This window comes from Odocoileus virginianus, chromosome 24 (assembly GCF_023699985.2).
Source record: "Odocoileus virginianus isolate 20LAN1187 ecotype Illinois chromosome 24, Ovbor_1.2, whole genome shotgun sequence".
Classification (NCBI taxonomy): domain Eukaryota; kingdom Metazoa; phylum Chordata; class Mammalia; order Artiodactyla; family Cervidae; genus Odocoileus; species Odocoileus virginianus.
The window spans coordinates 41,372,161-41,398,690 of record NC_069697.1 but is presented as its reverse complement, the minus strand read 5'-3'; the positions used below and the strand labels follow the sequence as shown (position 1 = coordinate 41,398,690).

Genomic DNA, 26,530 nt, shown 5'->3' with positions numbered 1-26,530 from the left:
TAGCCTTGACAAATAAGATCACTAGAATCAAAAAAATGGTGTTGGGGTAATTAACTGGGGAAGAGACACATTGGGAACTGTTTGGATAATGGAAGTGTTTTAAATGTTAATGAGAGTTGTGTTTGAGGTTGGAGGGTATTGGCACATGCCAAAATTCATTTAACTGTATGCTTAAGATCTGCTTTTTTACTGGATGTAAATTATTCCTCAATATGATATAAAGTGAAAGTGAAAGTAAGTTAAAGTAAAGGTCGCTCAGTCGTGTCTGACTCTTTGCGACCCCATGGACTATACAGCCCATGGAATTCTCCAGGCCAGAATACTGGAGTGGGTAGCCTTTCCCTTCTCCAAGGGAAGTTCCCAACCCAGGATCGAACCCAGGTTTCCTGCACTGCAGGTGGATTCTTTACCAGCTGAGCCATAGGAAGCCCAAGAATACTGGAGTGGGTAGCCTATCCCTTCTCCAGGGGATCTTCCCAACCCAGGTATCAAACCAGGGTTTTCTGCATTGCACTTGATCTTTACCAACTGAGCTATGAGGGAATATGATATGATATAAGTGTGCTTTAATTTTTTTTTTCCATTGAGGCATTTTATTTTCCTATATGTATTATCCCTAGAAAAAGAATCCAAGGAATTTCTCTCCTGTGTTTTTTTTATCTTGGTTCTTCATGGTCCGTGATGCCCACTGAAGTTGTCAGTTCAGTGAAACCATACTGACAGGTTAGGAGCATATTATTCTGCCATTTTTCTAGATCTTTTAGTGGCACATCAAGTCTAGGGGCTGATCGCTCCATACTTGTTTGACCTGTGTGTCAGACAACAGTTTTCTCAACTCTGCAATCATTGATTTCAGATTCGCCAGCGTAATCATGCTTCATTATCATATGATCACAGAAGCTGACTGGAGCAAGCCTAGGAAGAACCTGACACTACCTCTCCTTTCAGAGTTATTGATGCTCTTGAGAGCATCAGCTGGGTGGTGCACAATATAGCAGCGCAGAAAGATGACAGAAGGAGTTTAAAAAATTCTTCTTAACAAATGTGTTCTTATACACAGATCTCCAGGTCTCTTGACCAAGCAGAAGTTCGGAAGGTGCCCCATAAACAGCCCCACAGTTCACGGCCCTGTAATGCTGTCATGAAAGTGAGTGACCGATGGTGAAGATTGGCTCATCACTCACCTTTGCCTGAGTTGGTCACTGATTGTACTCATCTTCAACCTTTAGTGCCTGGGGCCAGTTCAAATTTCACTGGAGGCTTTTCAGACCTGTGTGTCCATCCATTCCAAACAGCTCTCCCTTATACAGTGAATGTAAACAAAACAGCCCCGGACAAAACAGAACACGAGACAAGATTTTGCACAAGTAGACTTAACAGAAAGCAAAGCAAAGCAAGTAGCTGAAGAATTATGAACTAATGGCAAAATTCTTATTAAATAGTACACTGCAGACCAAAATCAAAAGCCTAAATTGCCTTATACAAAAACCTACTTGGTATAAATCCTTGAATAACAGATTTAACAGTGTGAGCTCAAGGAACTGATTGGAGCACCCATCATTGTTGTTACTGACTCATGTGATAGGAAAATCTAAGAACAAACAAGTTGGACACAGGCAGCCCATTCAGTACGCTTGTTTGTCTGAGGGCATCACTGGGAATGATGCCAGATGAGGGTCTTAGGTGGACTGTCAAAGAATGAGCGACACCATTTCAATAGCTGAACTTACTGAGTCTTTAGGAAATTTCAAAGTCCAAAAAGCCACAAACTTTCAAAGGCAGGAATGAATTAATTATCAACTGTAAAAGCAGTGTCAGTCAAGTGAGACAGTTGCTGATTATTGGCATTTTGCTGGGTGTTCACTGAAGTCTCTCTCTTTTTTTTAAGTCATAAACAGTTGCAGAGAAGTGAATCAAAAAGTGGCACAGCCCAGCTGCCTAAAGGATAAAAGATGCAGGGAAATAAGTCTGTTTGTGTTAAAGTTAGTTGATTTGCTCTTTGGGATGCTGTTCAGTAAATTATTGACCCCAAAGTTACCATGTTCCCTCTAGCTGGGTTCAGAAACACTAATTTGAAGGTGTCTTTCATTAGAGTCGTAAGTTTATTTTTAAATATTTCTCAAATATTAATGTAGTCTGTGTGGTTGGATAATGTCTACGTGGAACTGAATAGAATTACCACCTAAGTAATCCTATTTTTAAATGACTTTACATTAAAAGAAATAAACCTGACTTCAGTTACACATTTACAGAAAACAACTTATTTGTCATAAATTGAATGCACACTACCATATGGGATATTCTTAAAACTGAAAGGTGGTTCAACTTTTATTTAATATCTTTTTTCATGAAATATCTGGTAAGAACTGTGCAGTTCACAAAAGTTAAGGAGACAGTGTTTCAGGACTGGAGAGAAGTCTATGGAAATGATAAGTTCACTAAGTTTAGAAATAAAATGTAGGAACTAGTAAGTGGGAAAGTTAGCAACTGACTTTTCTGGTGTTTTTTTAATTTGGTCTCTTCCAGACCCCACCCCCCACCCCCCCAATTAAGGAATGGAGAAAAATACAGGAAGTGATTCATGTATTTAAAGGCACAAGTGAAGGAGAAATTTTTGAAAAGTCATCCTTGGTGTTAAACATGGCATCCTAAGGAGAAATAAGGATGGCATATAGTAGTAGTGTTAGTTGCTCAGTCATGTCCGACCCTTTGGCAACTCTGTGGACTGTGGCCCCGTTCCAGGCTCCTCTGTCCATGGAATTCTCCAGGCAAGAATACTGGAGTGGATTGCCACTTCCTTCTCTGGGGGATCTTCCCAACCTAGGGATCGAACCCAGTTCTTCTGGGTCTCCTTCATTGCTGGGAGATTCTTTTACCATCTGAGCTACCAGATAGATAAAACACAGGATTTCTTCAAGAGTATGGACTAGAAGGAAAGAACATATAAAGAGGTTTAATACAAAGAAATATGTCAAAGTGAGTCCATTCTAATAGACTGACTTTCAGAAGTAAGAGGCTATCAATAATAGGCTGGTCACAGAAGCATATTCACTAAAGTAAATGGTTATTGGTGGGTTAAATGTGTTCAGACCAGTCGTGGTATTGTGTTACTATAAGTAAGGAACTGTCATCTCTTGATTGAAGAGGATTTAAAGCCTGGTCTGGTGGCTACTTCTGTACTATAGCCATTGGCAAATTACTTTTTTTCTAGAAATGTGGGAGCTTTATATTCTCATGTTATTCCCCATCCTGAAAACTTTCAGGATCTTCTTTCTCTCTCAGTAGTAAGCTGAAATTTTAAAATGATGAGCCTTGGTATGGATTGTTTCTTTTGGGTTTTATGTTTATTTGATTTCCCCTGTTTCATCATACTGAAAACTCAGTAGACTTTTATCAGTCTGGACACTCATGTTCTTGAGATTTAACTTTTGATTCCTTACTGTTTTCAGTCTCTGTGCCACCCCATCCACACACTGCCCTCAACCTTCCCTCTCACACACGTGCACACAAACTTCAGTAATAGATATTTGGTTAGCTTTCTCTGCTAACTCATTTACCATTTATGTATCTCAGAGGCCATCAAGTTTTTTCTGTGAATGCTTCATGTTAATAGTAAATATTTTAGACACTGTGGACCAGATAGCTTGTGATATAAGGACTTAATTCTGCCATTACAAGACAGCAGCCACAGACAATACACAAGTGAATGGATGTGGCTGTATTTCAATGAAGCTTTATGTACAAAAACAGGGAGTTGGATTTGTTTGCAAATCCCTCCTGTATCCTGTTCATCTTTACCAGAAAGTTAGCTCAGTTGAGGGCAGGAATTTTATTTGCTATTCATTGGAGATATCCTCAACTACTTGTGATTCAGGATTGCAGATGGTTCAGAAAAGGAGATAACATGTCTGTCACTGCCATCTTTTCGCCGATAGAATACCCCTTCATGCAGTTTTTCAGTCCCCCCCCTTTTTTCTTGATAGAGTTAAGTATTTTATAGTAACTGAATATAGGATAGGGCTAAGAATCATGTCTAGAATTCTGCAATTTCTTTCTCCTGATGTTTTATAAAGAGCCCTACCAGTAGCATCCTTTAGTAAGTTTGTTTATGAAATGCTCCATCTTAGTATGGTATAGTGGTCATTTTAAATAAATGCTTGCATGTTTTGCTTATATAAGAAGCACATGAATGCAAAGATGTTACTTAAGAATTCTTTCTTTTTTTTTTCTTAATAAGGTACTAGCTTTTACAAGTTTGCACCATGCGTGAGTATAAGTTAGTCGTTCTTGGCTCGGGAGGCGTTGGAAAATCTGCTCTGGTAAGACATTCTAACTGTACCCAAGCTATTCACTCTTAAGACATGTTCTTTTTCTGTTGAGCATTAGGTTTTGCTTATTTTTTAAGGTGAAATCTCATTGATTTTAGAAGTAATATAATATTTTTCTTGTAATCTAGTCAACTTTTAGTTGTATCTGGGTAGATCATATTCTCTCTGGAACATGGGTTCCAGACCAGAATACAGTTTGGACTCAAGCACAGTTTGGACTTGAGCACATACAAATCTATGTCTCCGCATTTCAGAGCAAGATAGAAATAAATTTTGGTCAATTTCAGTGTGAGTTGGCTTAAAATATAAATTTTATGTTACAAAAATTAAATAACTTTTTTTAAAAACTTTTTTCAAAGTTTACCTTCGTCCCACCATGTTTTTTATATCAAGAAATAGTTAAGAAAGAAGACACAACTTGACAGTGGTAGTTCGGAAGGGGAGAAACTTACGGGAAGTAACTTGGTGAATAGTTCAGAGTTTAGCAAAGCCTACCTTAAGATAGACTGACCATCTTACTTTGCCACTTATTTGTCACATGAACACCTAGCACAAAATTTGACTTGCTTGGATCAAACTGAGAAGTGTGTACAATGGAGTATGAACTGCGTTTTCATTTGTAAATATATCCAAAGTGATGGAGAGGCATTGTGAGTGTGCACATGTGTGTGTTCACCAAATAATTAGCCACTTTCTAACTAAAATTCACATTTAAGCCCTAAAACTGAAATAGGAACCATTTAACAATTTTTAAATATATGAGCTCTAAATTTAGACCTACCCAACAAGAAATGTTATGATTATTAATTTTTAAAAAAAGCTTTCTGAAGTAATTTTCCCACCAAATACTTACGTTCAAAGGTAGTTGTGGCTGTTTTTTTAATCAGTCGTATGACTACTTACGTGAAATTAATGTTTTTGAATGTGCAGGCTTGGATTTGTTCTTTCTGAGGGAGTATAATGGTATGTTAATTTTTTTCAGACTGTACAGTTTGTTCAAGGAATTTTTGTTGAAAAATATGATCCTACGATAGAAGATTCTTATAGAAAGGTATGTTACTTTAGAAGGCCTTTGCTTTCAACTTTACTGTAAACATAAATTCTTGTTTTTAGCTTAATAAATATTAAATGTTTTCTATAGAGTATAGGATGAGGAGCAGAGTTAATTTATAAAATTAGTGGGGAGAACTCACATTTGATTATTTCCTGGCATTGCATGTTTACCATCTTACAAGAATCTTAATCACTCTTGCTTTATCTCTCTTTCTTGCTCACAAAGAATTTTGAGTTTACATTGACCCCCAAGTTGTAATTTGTTGCAATTGGACTTTAGAGTTGAGACATCCATTTCAGGTGGTAGTTCCATGTTTCTCCCCCATTTCTGCCCACCAAAGACTGAATACTGTCAGGCTCCTTGCTTTTCATATAAAGATGTAAGTACAAAAGTCTCCCTAACCTTCCTGTTTACAACTCCTTGAGAAAGTTCCACTGCTCGTAATAGTAGAAAAGTTTATTTCTATGTTCATTTATGTAACATGCGACAGTAAAACTTAATATGCAGACATGTTTAATTTAGAAGGGAGAAGATAACAATTTTATTTGATAGCTCTCCTTCCTTGCTACCAAAAATTTTGTTCCAGTACAGTGAAGGGGATGTGGTTATAAGCAAAGGGAAAGTATATCTAAAGTATGGCAGAATTGATATAGTTAGTTACTTCTGACATTATTGGAACTATTACTGCATTAAATAAAAATATTTTGAGCTGATTTGAAATTATTTCCTCTCCAGAATTAAGTGCTGAGTGATTCACATTGAGGTTGGATCTTGTATATCTTGTAGATACCCTTATATTAAATTGAGAACTCACAGTTTTTACACTTATTGCAGTTTGAGGATCAGTAGACCTTAGTTATCCAGCTATTTTTTTTCTCCTGTTTTGTTAAAATATGTATTACTTGAGATTAGTATCAAAGTTGCTATAATCTATGTCTCTTTTAAATATCGTATTAATATTATACGTATTAAAGCAGTCTTATATACAGGAAAAACAATGAAGATCTACCTTAATTTTCCCCCTAGCAAGTTGAAGTAGACGCACAGCAGTGTATGCTTGAAATCTTGGACACTGCAGGAACGGTATGTACAACAGTACTAACATATACACACAACTTAGGCAGTATTGACCTTGTAAATGCTAGTATCTTATAGACAAACATTATTTAAAGTAAGGCTTGCATTAAATCTTAAAGCTGTCTTCCTTATCTTCTTGAATTCTTTTCTTGTGTGCATGGGTCATTTACTGAAGAAATAAGTAGATAATTTGTATGAAAGATTTCATAGCTTCACTAGTACTTTTAAAGCAAGTTAGACTATATTTCCATATATTAAATAATGTGGGAAATACCTGAGATTCCTCAGTGACTGTGTGAAGTATTTTGAATAGTATCTTTCATCCTTCAATATATTTACAGAACAGCTAGATCTGATGGTATCTGAAGGTGAAGGGAAGATTTACTCTGGATGTGTGGTACTCATTCATCTAATGTTTGAGTACCTGATACGTGTCGTGGCTTGTATTCTTACACTCAAAAGCTTACAGTCTAGCGAAGGAGGAAAAGTGTGGGGAAATGGCACCATGTAGGTAACTTGCTGGTGGACCTTGGAGAACTGGAGCATTGTGAGCTAGCTGTGAGTAACTTGGTGATTTGATTTGGGTGCCTTCCATATGGTGTCTTGAAAAGCTGCCTTCAAGCAGCATTTGAAGATGGGACATTTCCACTTGAGTGCATTTACTGCACATAAATCTGCTCTGGTGTATTATTTTTAAATAAAACACTTATTTCTTGAAATACCAATTTTTCAAATAGCCATGGACTACAGTTTTAAGAGATGTTACATAACATTACTACATTCTTCTTTGAGGTCTAATTATAGACTTTGAAAATTGTAAGATTAACTGTCAAAACATTATTTTTTAAAAATGATCCTTTCTTTCAACTGTAGGAACAATTCACAGCAATGAGGGATTTGTACATGAAAAATGGACAAGGCTTTGCGTTAGTTTATTCCATCACAGCACAGTCCACATTTAATGATTTACAAGATCTGAGAGAACAGATTCTTCGAGTTAAAGACACGGATGATGTAAGCTGGCTCCATAATAAATACATTTTCTTTCAGACCCTTATTGTAGTGATATCCGGTTTAAAAGTTTGAAATTAAATCCAATTTAAACTTCATCTATTTTGAGAAGTTTGTTTTTCAAAAGCTTTTTCTTTGAAAGGGAAAAATGTACCTTTAACACTGTATATAATGTAAAAAGTGATGTAACACTATATGTAATGTAAAAATACCTTCCTCCTGTGTAAAATAAAATTTATACCCTTCCTATTTTTTTCCCTTCATATTTTTAAATCTTGCATCTGGTGGAGAAGGAGAGGTGTCGGTGGCAAATATTACTAATAAAGCAGATGACGTTCTGGTAGATTTAAGAGCCTTTTTAATAAGAGAACAACGTGAACATATCTCAAGCAACTGTGACAGAAGGAGCAAGAAAGCCAACAAATTTATTCAATTCTAATGCTCTCTAGCATGCCCCTTCTGAGTACACCGTAATGGAGTTTAACCCTGTAGGAAACTTCAAAAGGATTTTTAAAATTCCTCATCACGCTATATATATAAATTCATCTTGCATCAGAATCACCTGTAAAACTAGTTAAAACAGATTTCCAGGTCCCACTCCCAGAGTTTCTAATTCAGTAGGTTTGGAATAGGGCTTAGGAATTTGCATTTCTAACATATTTCCAGATGGTATTGATGCTGCTGGTCTGGGCATCACACTTTTAAGAACCACTGTACTATGTATAGTTTAATTATAGCAAATATTTTGAGAGCTTGGGAGCACCTATTAGAAATATCCTCATTTCCTGGACTTCTGAAGCAGGAGGATTTTGGGGGACCTTAACATACTTAAAGCAACTTCAGTTGGTAAAGCTGTTTATCAGTGTCTCTGCTAACTACTATAGTTACATTAAACAGGTGTTTATTAGTATACTACTATATATCTGTTCCCTAAAAAGTCACAAATCTTGATTTTCTAGTTTGGATTTTTTCCAGAACTTCTTTGGAGAGCCAATCTCTAAAGGATTAATAGGAATTTTACAGAATAAGGATTATTTTTCCCTGTAGTGTCCAAAAATATGATTAATATGGTCTAGATTTTTAGTAAATTAAAGTGATTTTAAATTTTGGCTTTTAATATAGACTATATGAAAAGCTAAAAATTCTACCTTGAATTTTATCTACCTTCTAAATTTCTCCTTTTTTGTGTTATGAAACTGAGAATGAGTTATTTGATAAATACTTGTTAAGAAACCAGAAAATCTGAAATTGATTTGTGTCCTTTGGAGTAACACTTTAAAATTTTGGAATATATTTACTTTTTAAGGTATTTCCTTTTGCATTTTCTTTTTAAAAATAAGTTTTGTGTTTTCTTACTATAATTTGTTTGTGAGGGACTTCCTGGCAGTCCAGTGACTCTGTGCTTCCACTGCAAGGGCGTGGCTTCAGTCCCTGATCAGGGAATTAAGATCCTGCAGGCTGCACCGGGTGCCTAAAATAAAAGTCCGTTTTGATAAAATTTTCATGGTCTTTCTCCCTCTTTTATAAGTAGATCATAGCTTGTTTTCTAAAAAATGTATGTGAGAATTTTTAGTTAATTATTAATGCTTTTATATTTAACTGTCAGTTTTAGTACACGTTATTAATTTAGTGTTTTTCTCTGGCATAATATAAAAACTAATCCTTGTGATTGACTCTTAGAATTTTGATTTGAATTTATGTAGCATATTTGTTTACTTATTTGTTTTTACCCGTTTAGGTTCCAATGATTCTGGTTGGTAATAAGTGTGACTTGGAAGATGAAAGAGTTGTAGGAAAGGAACAAGGTCAAAATCTAGCAAGACAATGGAACAACTGTGCATTCTTAGAATCCTCTGCAAAATCAAAAATAAATGTTAATGAGGTATGGTGTAATAGAACTCTTGATTTGGAATTTAGCATTCAGAATTAATGGAAAATAATGTGTGTATTAACACAACCCCAAGTTAATTAAGTATGTTAATTAGTATGCTAACAAGCAGTAATACTATTTGAGCCTCTTTATTAAACACTGGTGGTACAGTAGAATTTACCATAAAACGAAGTAAGATTAGATGGAAAAGAATAAGGGTGGGGAAGACAGATTTAATCTTCAGATGTATGGACAATATTATGTAAAAGATGAAGACAAATTCAAGAAGGCATGAATGGCTCTTGCCTTTAAGGAACTTAAAATTATGTTGTAGAATAAGAATACATAGAGTCAAAGAAGAGCAAAGGATTGTTCTCTTCGGATGATGGTAAATGTTCTGACTAAACTGAGGTTTCTGCAGCTACTTAGTATTTACTTTAAGGAGAACGATGTCAGCCCTCCCAGAAAATAAACAGAAAAGCACTTGACAATTACAAGAATACCTGGCTTTACTCTCATTCCTTAAATGAACAGAATATTTGCTTTTTGGAGAAGAGTTATGGAAAGTTCAGTTTTTTCATTGTACTCTTTCACTTGTAGTTCGGGGGGGGGAATTTCCCTGCAAATTAAAAAAAATTAATAAATGTTTGCAGATCTTTTATGACCTAGTGCGACAAATTAACAGAAAAACTCCAGTGCCTGGGAAGGCCCGCAAAAAGTCGTCATGTCAGCTGCTTTAATATACTAAATGCATTGTAGCTCTGAGCCAGGTATGTTAATTTACCTTTTCTTCTGTTTTGTTTCCTCTGATTTTTAACCTCAACTTTATTAAAGGTCAAAAAAGCAAGTATAGAATTTTCTGTTGTAGAAAACAAATGGTTACTTCTTATGAGTTAATATGATATCCTAGTAATTGAAATAATTATTTCACTTACATATGATCATCAGAAGTAAGGTATTCCACATAAGTATTCTAGATGAGTTTATCCAGTATAGACTCACATCTCAGTGAATCACTGGTTTGTGCTGACAACATAGTGATGATCAAAACCAATCTTCTCTGCTTTCCTCTTCGTTACCTTAAGCTAATTAAGGTCTAGTGTAAAAGTCAGACAGACCATTGCAAAATATTATAAACGCTGTTGACGGAATAAATGCAGCATGACACCGATAATTAAACCCTGACATCATGTACCAGACAAATACTGCCTATATGTTAGTAAATTTTCACAACAATTCTGTGTGGCAGAATTACTATAATTCCCATATTACAGATGAGTGAACTGAGGCACAGAAAGATTGTTCAAGCCCTATAGTTAGTGAACAGCAGAGTCAGAATTGAATCTAATGATCTGAGTACATGGCTCAGAATTTGAACTCTGAACTGATTCCCAAAGTCCATAGTTAGTCACTATGCTATTATGGGTACTATCAAGAGTATTTAATTGGGGTATCACACCAGTCAGATGTGAACTGTGCATTCAGGGAAAGTCTCAGAGTGAGAGCATCTAAGTTGAAATCTGATGGATAAGTAGAAGTTAGAGGGTAAAGAGTTGCCGGGCAGAGAGAACCACGGATACAACCTTGAGATGAGACAGCAAAGGAAAATTGAGCAAACATCACTATAACATAGTTTTTGAAAATAGTTATAGCAAATGAGTTAATACTTACAAAGTAATTAGTTCAGTACCTGGCACATGGTAAACCCTCATCTGTTAGCTGCTGTTTGCCAAGTATCATTAAGCTGTTTTTTTTTTTTCACTGTATTCTTATCCTTGGAAACTTTGGGTGTTACCAGCTCTGCTTCTTCCCGTATTAAATGGCCCTGCACAACCACAGCACTCTGATCCTGTAGTTCTCTGGAGTTTTGTCCCTACTCTCCACTTAACGACTTTCTGCTTAGAGATACAACTTTTCATTTTCTATTTCCTCTCCTTTCCAGCCACTTGCCCATTCTTGACAGCACACTTGTGCCTGAGCTCACACTGCCATCTGTCCTTTCCAGTTTGCTCTAGTCGGTCTGCTAAGATTTAGAAAACTTAGGAAACTCATTCATTCTCTAAACGAGGACTTAAATTTCAAAGCATTTGTGGAAAGTATTTCATCAGCCACATCTATATTAACAAACATTCTGGAGCAAGTCTGATTCCCAGAAAACCAATATAAAAAGGAAGTATTTTTTTAGCCCAGGCATATGTACAGAAAATCATCCAAAGTAAATAAATAAATGACAGACTGATAAATTCTGATTTTACTGTTTTAAGTTTAATAAGATTTTAGTGTAATAGCCTTTTCTGATGTTTCTTAAGTAGAATCTGTTTTATAGAATTAAAAAATACATACCTGTCAACTGTAGAGAGCCTTCATGAAATAAATTTATTTTATTGACTTCTCTGCACCAGCTTTTTAGCCACTTACTGGAAGAGTAGGGAAGAAAAGTCTTGGAGAGCTTGGTTAGATGTGCATTCTGTACTCATGATGTAATTCTAGGATTATAAACACTCTTACAGACCAGCCATTTTGTTAGTATTGCTGCCTGTTTGATTCTAGTCAAGTCTACTTGATGTAAAATTTTAATATGGAGTTTTGTTTTTGCTTTTAGTTTTCCTGCTTTTAATCTTTGGGAGGTAATACAAAGAAATTTGCATTTAAGTACATTCAACTTTCATTTGAGTGGCTTTCAGGGAGGCAGCAGAATATGTCTACCCGTGCTTTGCTGTGAATCATAGTACATGATCATAATGTAATGATGAGGATAGGAAGCTTTATTATGTTTATTTCAAACTGTTGTCTTAATATGTCCTTTTGATCTTTAGTATGCTATTTACAACCTGTGTTTTCAATTAATTTTCTCCTTTTGACAGGTCTGAAGAACTGTTGCCCAATTCAACAGTGCCAGCATTCCAACTTTGTTAAACCTACCAGCATCTTAAATGGACTTTCTGTGGTGGTACCCTTTAAGAGGCGGATGAAAACTACTACATCAGTTTGCACATTCTAATCACTTTCCAGTATCACAGAGAGATTTTTACTTATATAATAGTCCTAGAGTATGCAGCTGGTAAAACCAGAGGCTACAATCCAGTATTACTGCTAAGAGACATTTTTCATCCACCGATGTTGTACATGTATGAAAATGGTGTACTGTATACTTTAACACACCCCATACTTTGTATTGGAGAGTACAATAATGTAAATCCTAAAAGCACCACTATTTTAGCATAATAAAAGAAAGTCCAAAGAGCTCCTATATAGACTACTCCAGATAACTTTGCTTCTTTGATACTTGTAGCTTATTGTAATTTTTTTTAAGAAATTCAAGGTCATTATCATTGTATTGTACAAATAAGCGCTTTGATTAACACAGCTATATAGTTTTTTTAATTTTTAAAAAACCTGTGGAGACAGTGATCTTGTCTTTAAAATATGATAGTCCTTTCGGTATAATGTCTTAGATTAAAGACGTTGCCTTTAATATCTGTTGGGAAGGAAATGTCCAGACTTTTCAAATCTTTTATTATATGTTTCCTTTTTTGTTTACATAGGGAACAATGTTTATAGTTGTGTGTACAGTGGGGGTCTACAACAAGAAGTGTATATTTTCAAACAATTTTTTAATGATTTAACAGTTTTTGTAAATCATTTTCAGGCTTCTGCAGCTGTAGATTCTCACTGTGAATCCCTGCTTGCTCATGCATAAGTGTATTTGCAATACCAAATATACAGGTTTAGTATTTTTGCCTGTTAGTGATTGTTTCCTATGTGTAACGTTTTGGTTGAGATGTTAAATGGTGGAAAGAGTACTGTGGATGTGAATGTGGGAAGTAATTTTAATCATGTGTAATTGGTCACAAGGCCTAAGTTGCAGTAACTATTGCTGTTTTATTTAACAATGCCTTGTTGCTTTGTATGCATTAACGTTTGGGTGTAAAGATTGTGTGTCTATCCAACAGGGAGCCACAGTATTTAAATTGACCAACCTAATGTTACAACTACTTTTGAGGTGGCCAAATGTAAACTAAAAGCCTTAATTAAAGTGGTGCAATTTTGTATAACTTAGCATCAGTAGTTGAATAAATTTGGATTGCCATGCAAGGGCTTGCATTATAATTACTTGCCACTTGAATGTGTTTTGTGTAATGTTTAACAGTGCTAGTTAAATAAATATGGGTCTAACTTCTTTTTAAATGTGATAGGTGCATTTTGCATAGTGTGGTTTCATAATTTAATGTTTGGGCAAGCCAGACTCATTTATTAATTACAGAAATGATGAGAGGAAAATGTCAGGTATTTTTCTTAGTATTGTTTGAATATCCACATAACCATCTTTTGAATTTTTCCTTTGGAAAGAGTTCTGTAAATCAAGCAATATTGCTTACGAACGTATGCCTTCTGGGTAGTGTTCGGTAGCTCTTTGAGGTATAGGAGGAAGAATTGAAAATACTTTAGCAGGTGTTTCACTTATGGATTTTTTTTAAACTATAAGATGCAGCTACACTTATGGTCATAAAAATCTTTTAATGAAGTGGACTCAAGTACTACTTTTTATATAATGGGTCTTTGTCTCAGATGTGCTGTAATTCCCGTTCTTTTTTGAAATCTGTAAACAAATCTTAAACTTTCTCAAAATATTTTCCAGCCACTGGAGAATATCAGCAGCTAATTAGTAATACCATCTAATTTAGGGATGTCTGTTAATCCCTTAGATACTTGGTATTTGAATGAGACATTTAGAAACTTTTATTTTAAAAAGAAAGAAATCTTATTCCTTACTTATTAAACTCACAGAGTTCCATGTATTTAAAGGTTCAATGTATCTAAAGAAAAAAATGTTCTCTCAGAAACCACACTTAACACACTTGTTTTGGCAGAATTGTTTTTATTTATAGTCATTGGGAGAAAATTAAATCTGAAAAAAGTGGCATTGTGGAGCATTGAAATCACTTCAATTTGTTATGTCCTGTTATATCTCTTTGGTCCTTTTGGGGGGCACCACCATTAATTCAGTTACCTTAAATAAATGTTTGTTGCCTAACAGCTATGTGCCAGGCTGAATTCTAGGCTCTTAAAAACAGATAAATACTCAACAGATAAACTTAATTTCTCTATCTGAAGATAGAGCAGCAACCAAGATCAACTTAGGACCCTGCCCTCCTAGAATTTATACTCCATTCAGGGTTTTTTAGCCTCAGCACTGTAAATGCTATGTGCTAGATAATGAGTTTTCCCCTCACATTATGGGATTTTTAGCACCATCTCTAGACTCTACCCATTAGATGTAATACTACCCCCAGGTTGAAACGACCAGAATTATCTCCAGATATTGCCAGGTGTCCTTAAGTTAGATTCAGGGAAGAGGGAGATGGATATTGAAAGGCAAGATTGCCCCAGTTGAGAACTGTTGGTCTGATGGGAACCAGTACATTAATTACAGATACGGGTTAGGGATACAGAGTGGACGGTTTACTATAGTGAATAAGAACATGGGCTCTAGAACCATATTTCCTGGATTTCTAATCCCTGCTCTGCCACCTCCTAGCATGTAAGCCTGGGTAGGTTCCTCAGTTATTTATCTGTAAAATGGGAGTGTTAGTAATGTCTATTTCATAGGCTTTAAAGGGGCTACCCAGGTGGTGCTAGTGGTAAAAAAACTGCAACATAAGAGATGTGGGTTCAATCCCTGGGTTGGGAAGATCCTCTGGAGAAGGACATGGCAGCCCACTCCAGTATTGTTACTTGGAGAACCCATGGACAAAGGAGCCTGGTAGGCTACAGTCCATGGGTTCACAGTCGCTCACAACTGAGGCAACTTAGCATGCATGCACAAAGAGAGTGAAGTACTTGGCCAGTGTCATCCTCCAGGTCAGTATTTGTGTTGTTTCTTATTTTGTATCTTGCTAACAGAAATAAGGCTGGGGTTTGGCAAATGCACCATTGTCTCCCATATAAAATAACTGCAGCTTAAGAATGCAAATCATGGACTTTTCTGGTGCTTAAATGGAAAAAAAAAAAAACTAAAGTCAAAAAACTCGAGTTCTTTTTTCATGTCCCCAAGGATACTTGGAGAAAGGTTTAAGTTTTTGGAGAAAACAGTGGTATTTCACTTTTTTCTAAAAAGTGTGAAAACCCTGTTTTAACTTTCATGTTGATTCAGCTCTTTTTCTTAAATGTATAGTCTTTACTGCATGTGGATATTATGAGTAGTTTTAAAACCTCTATTTATGAAAATGTTTGCTTTTTTAAAAGTCATTTCATCTTTAGATGTGGGGCAGCAAACTTAGAATCAGTAATTTTTACTGCAACATTTTTTATTATAGTTTATCTGTTTTCATTGAATTTAATCCTTATTATTTTCTGCCTCTTTAAATCACAAAGTGTAAAGTTTATTAATATTTTGTAATCCTACGACCTTGTCTTAGAAATCAGTGTTTGCAGTTTTATCTCTCAAACTAACAATGAGCCTTAACAAATTGTGATTTTTCAAGACTCAAAAAATTATAATCTCTTCTGTACTTTGTTACAGTGCATCCATACATCTGATATTTCATGACTGCATGAGAGAAGTGAAAGAGATTGAAAATAGAACTAAACTTCTGTGCCCTTAACTGACCATTAAAAGAAGAATGTATGAGTCCTTGTTAGGATATTGATGATACTTATCAAAACTCTAAACCTATTAATGGAGCAACTAAGTTTGTAGGCTTAACATTAGTTTATCTTTGAAAGGTAGAAATAAGATACTGCTAAATAGGTCAGTTTTCTAAATGCTGCAGAAGCATTCCATATGTTGCACATACTCTGAACTTGGTCCTTTAAAACCCTTTGGTATAGATTACTGACCTTACAAATGATTTGTTTTTTCAAAAATTAGAGGTATCCGTGCACATTTTGTATCAAAATCATCAACAAATGCATTTGGGAAAAAAAACGCATTTGGTATCATATTTACTATGTTCCAAGCACTGTTTACTATGCTAGTGTGGATAGAGTAGGGATGTTCTGCCCTCACAGAGCTTAGATTCTACTGGGGAAGGGTAAGTCATCAAATGAGCAAGGGTAATCTATTAAACTATCTCAGAACTTTCATTTGGGACAATTTGATGATTCAGGAAAGCATGATACCATTTAATATGTATAAAGATTTTATCATTTATTGGCAGTTAATTGATTGTCTGAAAGGGTATGGAGAGAATTTTTACTGTTCTTTTGTTGTGCTACAAAACAGTAAACCTGATTTTTAACCTTAAAAAAGCATATACAATCTTAAATGCAAAATTATCCATATTTAGTGTTTGAGTCAGAACACAAGTTTTTTTCCTGAAAACTAAATAATGCAGATTCTACAAAATTTTAATATGAATAATGTATTCAGTTACATCAAAAGGTTACAGGAGTTTTCAAAAGCCTTCAGTGTTTCTCTCTGTCATTATTACTCATTCAGATTTCTATTTATAGTGTGTTAATTTATGTCCTCTGGGAGAACTAAGCTCATAATGGGAAATTCTGTTACTGTCAAACTTCTGAATAAGAAAGGTGCTGTGCTTGGAGGAGAGGGGAGTAGCAAAAAGTAAATGAGAGAATAAACCCAGTCCCTGTTGCCAAGGTTCTTAATGTTTCAGTGGTGGGGAATAAGCAAAAATCCAATACCTCATTTCTAACCACAGAGTTCATGCTCCATTATCCATACTAATCCAAGTGACTAACAGTAAAAACTGTACTTTTCTTTAAAATGTATGGACTGTTGATTTATATTTCTCTTAGTTTTATTCATTTCAGTGTTAATTAGATTCTCAGAGCAGATCAACCAGTGATGGAAATTAGACAGACAGAAATGAGTGTCTTTAATACTGGAAATGGAGAAGATAAAGTAGGTACAGTGCAGAGTGGGTACTAGAGAGCCACTCTGCTGTTCTAAATGGGAGGAATAGGACTAAAGCAGTGTGTTTTTTTTCAAACTTAATTGAAGGAAAATCGCCTCACAGTATTAATATTGTGTTGGCCTCTGCCATACACCAACATGAGTCAGCCATAGATGTGTGTGTGTGTGTGTGTGTATATATATGTACTCTCCCTTTTTAATGTTCCCCCCCCCCCTCCATGTCTTACTCCTCTAGGTTTTTAGAGTCCCGGTTTGAGTCCTTGAGTTGTCCAGCAGATTCCCATTGGTTATCCGTTTTACACATGGTAGTACATATATCCTTCCATTACTCTCTTCATTCAGCCTACCCTTCCGCTAGTGCATGCCCGTAAGTCTGTTCTCTATGTCTGCATCGCCATTTTTGCCCTGTAATTAGGTTCATCAGTACCATCTTTCCAGATTCTATATATATGCACTAATATAAAATATTTGTTTTTCTCATTCTGACTCCAGTCACTCAGTTGTGTCCGACTCTTTGCAACCCCAGGGACTGCAGCACACCAGGCCTCCCTGTCCATCACCAACTCCCAGAGTTTATTCAAGCTCATGTCCATTGAGTCGGTGATACCATCCAACCATCTCATCCTCTGTCATCCCCTTCTTTTCCCACCTTCAATCTTGCCCTGCGTCAGGGTCTTTTCAAATGAGTCAGTTCTTTGCATCAGATGGCCAAAGTATTGGGAGTTTCAGCTTCAGCATCAGTCCTTCCAATGAATATTCAGGACTGACTTCCTTTATGATCGACTGGTTGGATCTCCTTGCAGTCCAAGGGACTCTCAAGAGTCTTCTCCAACACCACAGTTCAAAAGCCTTAGTTTTTTGGTTCTCAGCTTTCTTTATAGTCCAACTCTCACATTCATACATGACTACTGGAAAAACCATAACTTGGACTAGACGGAGCTTTGTTGGCAAAGTAATGTCTGTGCTTTTTAATATGCTGTCTAGGTTGGTCATAACTTTTCTTCCAAGGAGTAAGCGTCTTTTCATTTCATTGGTGCAGCCACCATCTGCAGTGATTTTGGAGCCCCCAAAAATAAAAGTCTGCCACTGTTTCCACTGTTCCCCATCTATTTCCCAAGGAGTGATGGGACCAGATGCCAGGATCTTAGTTTCCTGAATGTTGAGTTTTAAGCCAACTTTGTCACTCACCTCTTTCACTTTCATCAAGAGGCTCTTTAGTTCTTCTTTGCTTTCCGCCATAAGGGTGGTGTCATCTGCATATCTGAGGTTATTGATACTTCTCCCGCCAATCTTGATTCCAGCTTGTGCTTCATCCAGCCCAGCGTTTCTTATGATGTACTTCTGCACATAAGTTAAATAAGCAGGGTGACAGCATACATTCTTGACATACTCCTTTCCCAATTTGAAACCAGTTTGTTCCATGTCCAGTTCTAACTGTTGCTTCCTGACCTGCATACAGATTTCTCAGTAGGCAGGTCATGTGGTCTGGTATTCCCATCTCTTGAAGAATTTTCCACAGTTTGTTGAGGTCCGCACAATCAAAGGCTTTGGCATAGTCAATAAAGCAGAAGTAGATATTTTTCTGGAACTCTCTTTTTCAATGATCCAGTGGGTGTTGGCAATTTGATCTCTGGTTCCTCTGCCTTTTCTAAATCCAGCTTGAACATCTGGAAATTCACGGTTCACGTACTGTTGAAGCCTGGCTCGGAGAATTTTTTAAGCATTACTAGCATCTGCTGCTGCTAAGTTGCGTCAGTCGTGTCCAACTCTGCGACTCCATAGACAGCAGCACACTAGCGTGTGAGATGAGTGCAATTGTGCGGTAGTTTGAGCATTCTTTGGCATTACCTTTCTTTGGGATTGAAATGAAAACTGACCTTTTACAGTCCTGTGGCCACTGCTGAGTTTTCCAAATTTGCTGATTTATTGAGTGCAGCACTTTCACAGCATCCTGTTTTAGGATTTGAAATAGTTCAACTGAAATTCCATCACCTCTACTAGCTTTGTAGTGATGCTTTCTAAGGCCCACTTGACTTTGCGTTCCAGGGTATGTGGCTCTAGGTTGGTGATCACACCATCGTGATTATCTGGGTCATGAAGATCTCTTTTGTATAGTTCTTCTGTGTATTTTTGCCACTTCTTAATATCTTTGGCTTCTGTTAGATCCATACTGTTTCTCCCCTTTAAAGTGCCCATCTTTGCATGAAGAATTCCTGTGGTATCTCTAATTTTCTTGAAGAGATCTCTAGACATTCCCATCCTATTGTTTTCCTCTGTTTCTTTGCACTGATCACTGAGGAGGTGTTTCTTATCTTCCTTGCTGTTCTTTGGAACTCTGCGTTCAAATGGATATATCTTTCCTCTCCTCCTTTGCCTTTTGCGTCTCTTCTTTTCTCATCTATTTGTAAGCCCTCCTCAGAAAACCATTTTGCCTTTTTGCATTTCATTTCTTGGGGATGGTCTTGATCCCTGCCTCCTGTACAATGTCATGATCCTCCATCCATAGTTCTTCAGGCACTCTGTATATCAGATCTAATCCCTTGAATATATTTGTTACTTCCACTGTATATTCATAAAGGATTTGATTTACGTTGTACCAGAATGGTCTTCTGGTTTTTCCATACTTTCTTCAATTTAAGTCTGAATTTGGCAATGAGTTCGTAATCTGAGCCACAGTCAGCTCCCGGTCTTGTTTTTGCTGACTGTATAGAGCTTCTCCATCTTTGGGTGCAAAGGATATAATCAGTTTGATTTTGGTATTGACCACCTGGTGATGTCCATGTGTAGAGTCTTCTCTTGTGTTGTTGGAAGAGGGTGTTTGCTATGACCAGTGCATTCTCTTAGCAAAACTCTATTAGCCTTTGCCCTGCTTCATTCTGTACTCCAAGGCCAAATTTGCCTTTTACTCCAGTTATTTAACTCCCTACTTTTGCATTCCAGTTCCTTATAATGAAAAAGACATCTCTTTTGGGTATTAGTCCTAGAAGGTCTTGTAGGTCTTCATAGAACTGTTCAGCTTCTTCAGCATTACTGCTCAGAGCATAGACTTGGATTTCTGCTATATTGAATGGTTTGCCTTGGAAACAGAGATCATTCTGTCGTTTTTGAGACTGCATCCAAGTACTGCATTTCGGACTCTTTTGTTGACTGTGATGGCTACTCCATTTCTTCTAAGGGATTCTTGCCCACAGTAGTAGATATAATGATCTTCTAAGTTAAATTCACCCATTCCAGTGTATTTTAGTTCACTGATGCCTAAAACTTTTAAGAATTTTAGGAATTTAGTTCTCCTGTTTGACCACTTCCAATTTTCCTTGATACATGGCCCTAACATTCCAGGTTCCTATGCAATGTTGCTCTTTTTGACTGACTTGACTCTGTAATGAGCTCTAGGTTCATCCATGTCATTAGAATTGACTTATGGGTTCCTTTTTAATGGCTGAGTAATATTCTACTGTGTGTGTGTACTGCAGTTCCTTTATCTGTCTGTGTGATAATAGACATCCAGGTTAAAGCAGCAAATTCTGACAGCCGTGTGAAAGATAGCTCAGGAAGTGTGATGTTAGAGCTAGAGCCACCCCACCCAATGCCTGTGCTGCTTGGGTCTGTAAGCAGGAAGCAATTCACGGGAGCTGTGCCGAGAAAGCCCAGAAGGTTTTTTAAAGGAGTAGTTGGAGAACTGGTTAGTGGCTTAAGTGTGGGGGTTGAAGGAAAGACAGACATGGTGGATTATATTAGCCAAACTGGAGAAGATGAACACCAATGGTGATAAAATACAGAAGCCAGCAAGGAATTTCGGTTTTTAGTGCATGAGTAAAGAACTTCATGGTATGACAAAGTTTAAGTGAGGTGTTTTAAAGAGTATCTTCTGAGGAGAGGTGAATTTTAACAGACTTTGAAGTCTTTGGTGTACAAAAGGCCACTGAAACCATAATGAATGAAATTATAAGGATTAAGCATAGAGAAATATAAGAAAACCGGGTCTAAAGGAGGTGGGGAAGAGAAAAATTGGAGTGCAAAGAATTGCTCTTACAAAGATAAAGGCAGAGAAGGCAGCAAATAGCCTTCTATAGCCAGAGAATACAGCATCTTCGACGGCAAAAGAGTAAGACTGTGACCCCACTGTCTTGCACTGCAGGCCAGCAGTAATTCATTCTCTAGATGTATCATGATTTATTTGTCTCTTCATATACTTCTTGGTAGGGACATGGCTACTGATCTAAGGAAATGGTAGGATAGTTTTGGAAATACCATCTTATTAATACCAGGTCCACGTATGTCTGCAGGCATACTTCAGAGTTATTTTCAGGTTTAATTCAGACCACTGCAATAAAGTGAATATTGCAGTAATGGAAGTCAGTGAGTTTGTCTTAAAGAAAAAAAATCTACAAGCCTCGTTTAGAAGTACTTTTATTACTAAAAGATGCTAATCAGCATTCGAGCCTACATCATGTCCTAATCTTTTTGGTGGTGGGGAATCTTGCCTCAGCGCTGATGGCTGCTGATGGGTCAGGGTAGTACTTGCTGAAAGCTAGAATGGCTGTGGCAGTTTCTTAAAGTAAGGCAACAGTGAGGTTTGCCACATGGGTCAGCTCTTCCCTTCATGAACAACTTTTCTGTAGCATGCAATGCTGTTTGGTAGCATTTAACCCACAGTAGAATTTCTTTCAAAATCGGAGTCAGTCGTCTCAAACCCTGCTGTTGCATTATCTACTAAGTTTACATAATATTCTAAATCCTTTCTTGTCATTTCAGCATTTTCATAGCATCTTAACCAGGAATAGAGTCCATCTCAAGAAACCACTCTTGATCCATCAGAAGTGACTCCTCGTCCATTTGAAGTTTTATTGTGAGATTGCAACAACTCCATCACATTTTCAGGCTCCACGTCTAGTGCTAGTTCTTTTGCTACTTCCACCACATCTAGTTACTTTGTCTACTGAAATCTTGAACCCCTCAAAGTCATCCATGAGAGTTGGAGTCAGCTTCTTCCAAGTTCCTATTAATGTTGATACTTTGACCTCTTTCTGAATCAGGAATATTTTTGGTTTGATTTTTTTTTCCCTTTCCATTATGATTTATTATAGGATATTGAATGTAATTGCCTGTGCTATAGGGTAAGACCTTGTTGTTTGTCCACTCTATATATAATAGTTTGCATCTTCCAGTCCCAGACTCCCAATCCAACCCTCCCCAACCTCCCTACCCCTTGGCAGCCACAAATCTGTTCCCTGTGTGAATTTTCTGTTTTAGAAATAAGTTCATTTGTGTCATATTTTAGATTTCCATTTTAAGTGATATCATATGGTATTTGTCTTTATGATTTCACCTAGTATGATAATCTCTAGGTCCATTCATGTTGCTGCAGATGGTGTTGTTTCATTCTTTTCTATGGCTGAGTTCTATTCCTATGTCTATGTGTATGCGTGTGTGTACACACCACATCTTTATCCATTCTTCTGTCAGTGGACATTAAGGTTGCTTCCATGTCTTAGCTACTATAAATAGTGCTGCTCTGAACATAGGGGTACATATATCTTCCAGTTATTGTTCTGTCTATATATGTGCCCAGAAATGGGATTGCTGGATCATATGGCAACTGTATGTTTTTTAAGGAAACTCCATCTAGTTTTCCATGGTGGCTGCACCAATTTACATTCCCACCAAAGTGCCAGAATGTTCCCTTTTCTTCACACCCTCTCCAGCATTAGTTATTTGTAGACTTTTTAATGATGGCCATTCAAGTTAGGAATATTCTTAATATCATCTAGAATGGTGAATTCTTTCCAGAAGATTTTCAAATTACTTTGCCCATATCCATTGAAATCACTGTGTGTGGCAGTTATAGCCTTACGAAATGTAGTTCTTTAATAAAACTTGAAAGGCAAAATTACTTGTTGATCTATGGGCTGTAGAACAGATGTTGTGTTAGTAGGCATGAAAACAACATAGTTCACCTTGTATATCTCCATCAGAGCTCCTGGATGACCAGGGGCATTGTCAGTGAGCAGTACTGAATTTGAAAGGAATCTTTTATGAACAGTAGATCTCAACAGTGGGCTGAAAATCTCAGTAAACTGTGTTGTAAGCAGATATGCTGTCATCTAGGCTTTAATTTTCTATTTATAGTGCATAATCATGAGTGAGTGAGTCGCTCAGTTGTGTCCAACTCTTTGCGACCCCATAGACTGCAGCCCACCAGGTGTCTCTGTCCATGGGATTTTCCAGGCAAGAATACTGGAGTAGGTTGCCATTTCCTTCAAGAGATCTTCCCGACCCAGGGATTGAACCTGGGTTTCCCGCATTGTAGGCAGACACTTAACCATATGAGCCACCAGGAAAGTCCACTAAATTATGCTAAATCACAGTAGATTTAGCATAATTCTTAAGGGCCCTAGGATTTTCAGAATGGCAAATGAGCATTGGCTTCAACGTAAAGTCGCTAGTCATGTTAGACCCTAACAAGAAAGTCAGCCTGTCCTTTAAAGCTTCGGAGTCAAGCATTGACTTCTCTCTAGCTATGAAAGTCCTAGATGGCATCTTCTTCTAATAGAAGACTGTTTTGTCTACATCAATAATCTATTTAGTGTAGCCACCTTCATTAATTAGCTAGATGTGGATAATTTGCTGCAGGTTCTACTTTAGCACTTGCTGCTTCACCTTGCACTTTATGTTACGCAGGCGGCTTCTTAAATCTCAGGAACCAACTTGGGCCAGTTTTCGTTCTGCAGTTTCCTCACCTCTCAACCTGCATAGAATTGAAGAGAGGGCTTTGCTGTGGATTAGATTTTGGTTCCAGAGAATGTTGTGGCTGGTTTAGTAGTTTTACTACAACTTTCTCCATAGCAGCAGTAAGGAGTAGCACTTTAATTTCCTTCAAGAACTTTTCCTTAGCACTCACAATAGGGCTGACTGGTACAAGAGGCTTTGGACATGCTTCTCCCACTAAGTTTAATTGTTTCTGGCTTCTGATTTAAGATGAGAGACATTCAACTCATTTTTTCAGTTGAACGCGTAGAGGCCATTGTAGGGTTATTAATTGGCCTAATTTCAATACTGTTGTGTATCAAAATAAGGAAGCCTGAGGAGAGGGCCGGAGACAGGAATAACCAATCAGTGAAACAGAAAACCACTCACATTTATTAACTTTGAGGCCATATACAGGCATCTAAAACAATTACAATGTTAACATCAGAGATCACTATAACAAATACAATGATAATGGAAAAGTTTGAATATTATAAGAATTACCAGAATGTGACAGCAAGCAAAATGTGAGCAAATGCTGCTGGAGAAAATGGTGCCATTAGATTTACTCGATACAGGGTTGCCAAAAACTGAATTTGTAAGAAATGCTATATCTGCAAAAAAGTGAGGCATGTATAAAGTCTGTTTCAGAACCAGTGTTGACAAGTTAACTTCAGCTCTACCAAGTCCACAAGGCATCTTTCAAATATGTGTCATTGAAATATTTCTCCTTTCCAATGATACAAACATTTTTGTTCCTCTTAATGTTACCAAGTCCAAGCTTGCCCTGCTCACTGCACAGCAGACCAATGAGCATGAGAGCTGAAGTGTTGAGACAAGGAATACGACTTTATAAAGTAAGTCAGCTGACTGAGAAGATGGCAGACTAATGTCTCAACCATCTTACCTGGGTCTGGGTGCCAGGTTTCTTTTTATGGATCAGAGATGTTCAGGAAGCAAAGTAAAAAGGCCATCGTTCATCTTGCAGATATCTTCTAGAATGGCAAGCCTCCTGCAGGGAATCTGTTTACTTCTTTCCTGCCATCTACAGGTGGACAGGGTTCTGAACAAAAGCACTTTAGTTGAACAGCTAAGGGGAAGGATTCTCTGAGGCAGACCTTTATGTATGATTATAATAACAAAAACAACAGAAAGCAAGTCAAATAGTTCAACAAGGAGTCAGAATTGACTTCTTGCAACATTATTTTTCTTAAATGTGACAGCTTGGTGCTTTACCCCATAAAAATGTCTTAGGAAGGTAAATTACTGTTAACTGGGTTCTCATTATTTTTACAACATGTTTCTTAGTATTTTCTAAAAAGATACTATTGTCCTAGCTAGGCAGTATATATTAGTTCCTAGGGCTACTGTAACAAATTACCACAAATGTGGTGACTCAAAACAGAAACTTTATGAGGATTCTAAAGGCCAAAAGCCCCAAATCAAAGTGTTGGCAAGCCTCGCTCCCTCTAGCAGCTCCAAGAGGTAAATCGTTCCTTCCTGCCCATATTCCTCAGCATGAGGCCCTGGTCTCTCCAAACTGCCTCTGTCTTTGTATATCTGTATGTCTCTCACCTCTTTTAAAGATACTTATGTTGCATTCAGGGCCCACCTCAATAATCCAGCATAATCTCAAGATCCTAAATCACACCTGCAAAGACCCTTTTTTCCAAATAAAGATAAAATTCACAGGTTTGGGGATTAAGACATGAACGTACCTTTGGAAGCCAGTATCCGCCTACCACACAGTGTTTTATTAATTTTGCAATGACAGAGACCAGCATAGATCTACTCTAGGATAATTCAAAACGTGCCGAATTGAATCAACAGACCCAAGGGTCTCTAGAGAGATCCTACCTATGAAAGCTTCAGAATTAAGCTACTCTGCAGAGATCCTTCTAAGGGAAACGAAGAGTCAGTAGAGACCTTCAGGAATCAATAAGAGGTCCAGTCTGGGCTATTTCCACAATTCTAGAACCAAGAGAGTGAAATTCTGTTAATCAATATCCCTGAACTACTTTATTTTATTACTTATTACTGAATTACTTTCCACTTGGTTTAGCACACATCCTGTCTGCGCAACATATTTTGTATTATTCATTGATCAATGATAACAGAAACTTCCCCCTTCTACTGACTTAGATTTAGGAGTGATATAAATAGCAAACTTTATTTTCTCTGCTTTTCATTTCCAGACACAACAAAAAGGGTTTTCCCTCCACCTCACCCTCTCACCTTTAATCAGACTTGAATGATTCATATTAGAAGAAAATAAGTGCTTCTGAAACCAGTGTCATGATTTAGAAGGTTTTATTCAACTCCCACACTGAATTGGTTTGTTTACTGCCTTTGTTTTTAGAAATGAGAACAATGGATGGGCGCAAGAATTAAATGGAAAAAATTTATTTGGTTGGAGTAAACTACATTGAACATTCAAGCAAAGTAGGGATTAATTCAGTCCAGTGGGGTTCGGGATTTTATATTTGTTAGGACATACTGCAATAAGTTTCTGCAAGGTTTCTCAAAAATGAATTTGGACCTTCTCCAGATAGGCTTTATCTGTT

General features: G+C 36.9%; 1 protein-coding gene across 4 annotated transcripts in view; it reads left to right on the top strand.

Annotated features, from left to right (window-relative positions):
* RAP1B (RAP1B, member of RAS oncogene family) overlaps window positions 1–13,450 on the top strand; it is a 43,209-nt gene extending 29,759 nt beyond the window's left edge. For 3 of the 4 annotated variants that reach the window (XM_020896719.2, XM_020896720.2, XM_070454628.1), the window contains exons 2-8: window positions 4,238–4,319; window positions 5,311–5,379; window positions 6,409–6,465; window positions 7,333–7,473; window positions 9,209–9,352; window positions 9,994–10,110; window positions 12,205–13,450. In XM_020896719.2, coding sequence (XP_020752378.1) covers window positions 4,263–4,319; window positions 5,311–5,379; window positions 6,409–6,465; window positions 7,333–7,473; window positions 9,209–9,352; window positions 9,994–10,080 — 555 coding nt within the window. In that variant the 5' untranslated portion in view covers window positions 4,238–4,262 and the 3' untranslated portion in view covers window positions 10,081–10,110; window positions 12,205–13,450. Of the gene's footprint in view, window positions 1–1,060; window positions 1,148–4,237; window positions 4,320–5,310; window positions 5,380–6,408; window positions 6,466–7,332; window positions 7,474–9,208; window positions 9,353–9,993; window positions 10,111–12,204 lie in introns of those variants that run through there. The other variant, XM_020896721.2, reaches the window with a different exon arrangement.
* The last annotated feature ends 13,080 nt before the right edge of the window (window positions 13,451–26,530 follow it).